Source organism: Oratosquilla oratoria, chromosome 11, assembly GCF_046742065.1.
Source record: "Oratosquilla oratoria isolate Oo_2021 chromosome 11, ASM4674206v1, whole genome shotgun sequence".
Taxonomy (NCBI): domain Eukaryota; kingdom Metazoa; phylum Arthropoda; class Malacostraca; order Stomatopoda; family Squillidae; genus Oratosquilla; species Oratosquilla oratoria.
The window spans coordinates 69,224,792-69,228,728 of record NC_134787.1 but is presented as its reverse complement, the minus strand read 5'-3'; the positions used below and the strand labels follow the sequence as shown (position 1 = coordinate 69,228,728).

Sequence of the window (3,937 nt, the reverse complement as noted above, 5' to 3'; positions counted from 1 at the left end):
ATATATGTATGTATGTATGTATGTATGTATGTATGTATGTATGTATGTATGTATGTATGTATGTATGTATGTATGTATGTATGTATGTATGTATGTATGTATGTATGTATGTATCGGAAAATTTCAAAACACTGGGCTCAGAGTAACAGAATTTATTACCGACGTTTCGAACCCTGTCCGGGGTTCGTCCACAGGGTTATACATTGTAAGCAAAAGGATTCAGTTATATAGTGTACCGACGTTCTCTGGGACAGGTCCCACCGGATTGAACAGAGTTGCATTTTTTTTTTTTTAACAGAATAGTAAAACTCCTCAACATGGAAAAAGGATAACAAAATTAAATATACTAGGCAAGAACACGCTGATACCAAAATCCAAAAAGCCTATCCATCGTTCCTCCGTAGCTAAAAACACAAATCCTAACAAACATAAACTAATCAAGTCCTGCATGACCTGCAGAAATTAAATACAAGGTTTGCTAAAGTGTCACAAAAATGGGACCACAGAAATTCAAAAGAACAAAAAGAACCAACTATCACACCCCGATGAAATGATACTGTACTCTAAGCTCAGGAAGTTGAAGGAGTCGAGGTTAATTTCTGAAAGGGAATGGATGATGATGAAACCAGGAGACTCGGTTATACCCAAGATGTATGGTTTACCGAAGATTCATAAGGAAGGGGTGCCTATAAGACCAATTATTGCCTTCAGAGGCTCCCCTACTTACAACTTGACTAAGGCCCTAGCCAAGCGACTAAGGCCCTTAGTGGAGAAGTCAGAACGAATGCTTAAGAATTCCACAGATCTTGTGGATAGATTACGAGGAATAAGCTTGGAAGAGGGAGGTATATTGGTTTCGTTTGATGTTAAATCTATGTTCACTTCTTTACCACAGGATTTATTAAAGCAGGCAGTGCTTTCCAAGGTTGAAGGGTCGGAGGAGTTTCGAGACAATGAAAAACTGTCAACAGAGGAGCTCGTGAGGTTAGTCAACTTATGCTTGGATTCGACCTTCTTCAGGTTTAGGGAGAAGGTTTACCACCAGAGGATTAGAACTCCTATGGGATCCCCGATTTCCGTGGTCTTGGCAGAGATGGCGATGCAGGAGTTTGAGGAGGAGATGTTGGCGGCGGCACCTGTAGCTTTGAAAACATGGATGAGATATGTGGATGATGTATTCGTGATTATGAAGGAGGGGGAGCTTGATTGCTTTCTCAACTTCTTGAATGGGAGGAACGAAGCCATCCAGTTCGAAATGGAGAGGGAAGTGGAAGGACAGTTGCCGTTCCTGGACGTCTTGGTAGCAAGATGTGGGCACAGTATGACTACGGGTGTGTTTAGAAAGGACACTCATACGGACAGGCTCTTGGATTATGAGAGTTGCCACCCGGTGGAGCATAAGAAGAGTGTGGTCAAGACGTTGTGGTCAAGAGCGGGGAATTTGTGCTCGACTGAGGGAAACTTGAAAGAAGAGAGGACACACCTGGAGAAGGTCTTTGCAGACAACGGGTACCCCAAATCGGTCATTAGAAGATGGACCACAGCGCAAGGAAGAAAAACTACAGTGGACACGAGACAGGCGGCAACTAGAAGGATTACCTTACCATATGTGAAAGGGGCATCTGAGGTGGCTGCTAGATTATTGAGGAAGCGCGGTGTTGAGGTAGTTCACAAGCCCGCCAATACGCTACATGGTGCTCTGACTAAGGTAAAAGACACGGAGGAGAAAGAGAACAAGACGGGAGTTGTATATGATATTGGTTGCGGCAACTGTGGTACTCGCTACATAGGAGAGACGGGTAAGAAATTATCGACAAGAGTTAAAGAACATCAACGAGCTGTAAATCGTAAAAATGGCAGTTCGGCGATATTCAGGCACTGCCAGGGGGAGCAGCACGAGATGGATTGGGACAATGTTGGTGTGATATACAGAAACAACAAGAAAGGAGAGAGGTTATTTTAGAAGCTTGGGCGAGTGACAGCAACAGCGTCAACAGATGCATCAATCTAAATCCAATTTACAAGGGAGCGAAGGACAGGCAGGACAGAAGGAGCAGCGATCGGGGACCAGTGTAGTGCTTATATGTCGGAACTGTGATGTTTGGCATTCTTGTGCCTTTTGCTCTTTTTTATTTTTGGTAGTCCCATTGTGATGATACTTTATATAACTTTATCATTTTTCTTTTTCTTTTATCGTTCAGAATTGGTTTTGTTTTGTTTATTGTTTTGTTTCGCTGCTATTGAGTTCATTATCATTTTGTCGGGTTTGTCATTTATTGCTTTTTGTCCCCCCCCCCTTTTTTTCAGCGGACACTTTATACACTTTGTAATTTCTTTATGTCATTCAGTTTTGGTTTTGTTGTTGTTTGATAGTTGCACTGATAAGGGAACTAAGCACAAGCAGGACAGAAAGAGCGGCGATAGGCGACCCGTGTGGTGCTTTTGGGTCCGGACTGTGATTTTTTATATTTTTCATTGTGTCGGTTTTGCCATTTTTTGCTTTTTTGTCCCTTCCTTTTATATTTCAGTGGACACTTTGTGCAAACTTTGTAATTAAATTTCTTTTTGTCATTTAGTGTTGGTTTTTGTTTCTGTTTTTGTATTGTTTTATGGTTTGATTTGTACTGATAAGGACAAACAGGACAGTTAGAGCGGTGACAGACGACCCGTGTAGTGCTTTTATGTCTGGTCTGTGACATTTGATATTTTTCTTTTTGCTCTTTTTATCTTTTATTTTCAGTGGTTCCATTTGTTGACACTTTGTACTTACTCTGTTATTAATTTCTGGGTGTCGTTCAGAATTTGTATTGTTCCGTTTATTTTGACACGGGATATGTGGCGTTTTTGTCAATTCTTTTCATTTGGGTGGACGCTTTATACAAATTTGAAATTAATTTCCTTTTGTCATTCGGTATAGGTTTTGATTTTGTTTTATTGTATGATTTGTATTACAGCTAAGAGTACAGTATCATTTCATCGGGGTGTGATAGTTGGTTCTTTTTGTTCTTTTGAATTGCTGTGGTCTCATTTTTGTGACACTTTAGCAAACCTTGTATTTAATTTCTGCAGGTCATGCAGGACTTGATTAGTTTATGTTTGTTAGGATTTGTGTTTTTAGCTACGGAGGAACCATGGATAGGCTTTTTGGGTTTTGGTGTCAGCGTGTTCTTGCCTAGTATATTTAATTTTGTTATCCTTTTTCCATGTTGAGGAGTTTTACTATTCTGTTAAAAAAAATGCAACTCTGTTCAATCCGGTGGAACCTGTCCCAGAGAACATCAGTACACTATATAACTGAATCCTTTTGCTTACAATGTATAACCCTGAGGACGAACCCCGGACAGGGTTCGAAACGTCGGTAATAAATTCTGTTACTCTGAGTCCAGTGTTTTGAAATTTTCCGATAACATGGATCCTGGACTCCAGCTCTTTACGAACGTATGTATGCGTGTTGCCTATCAACCACTTCATTGTAATGATGCATTATTGTGACTTCAGATGATCTTATTCTGAAAAAGATGGGACCTGTCCCAGAGAACATCGGTACACTATATAACTGAATCCTTTTGCTTACAATGTATAACCCTGAGGACGAACCCCGAACAGGGTTCGAAACGTCGGTAATAAATTCTGTTACTCTGAGTCCAGTGTTTTGAAATTTTCCGATAACATGGCTCCTGGACTCCAGCTCTTTACGAACGTATGTATGCGTGTTGCCTATCAACCACTTCATTGTAATGATACATTATTGTGACTTCAGATGATCTTATTCTGAAAAAGGTGTAATATCGCATTATTTCTCTTAGGCGAATAAAATTAGGAGGCATCGGCTAAAACAACATTTCTAAAATAAAAAGAATATATATGTAAAATATATGAAGTATATTGGGTTCTGTCTTCGAATGAACAGAATGGTCTGACTATAATTATTACTTTA

At 40.0% G+C, this 3,937-nt stretch overlaps 1 protein-coding gene across 1 annotated transcript; it reads left to right on the top strand.

The window, feature by feature from the left end:
• Window positions 1–649: 649 nt before the first annotated feature.
• On the top strand, window positions 650–1,963 carry LOC143030086 (uncharacterized). Its single transcript, XM_076193287.1, has 2 exons — window positions 650–1,122; window positions 1,363–1,963. Exons 1-2 carry the CDS (start codon window positions 650–652, stop codon window positions 1,961–1,963), a joined length of 1,074 nt encoding a protein of 357 aa, XP_076049402.1.
• The last annotated feature ends 1,974 nt before the right edge of the window (window positions 1,964–3,937 follow it).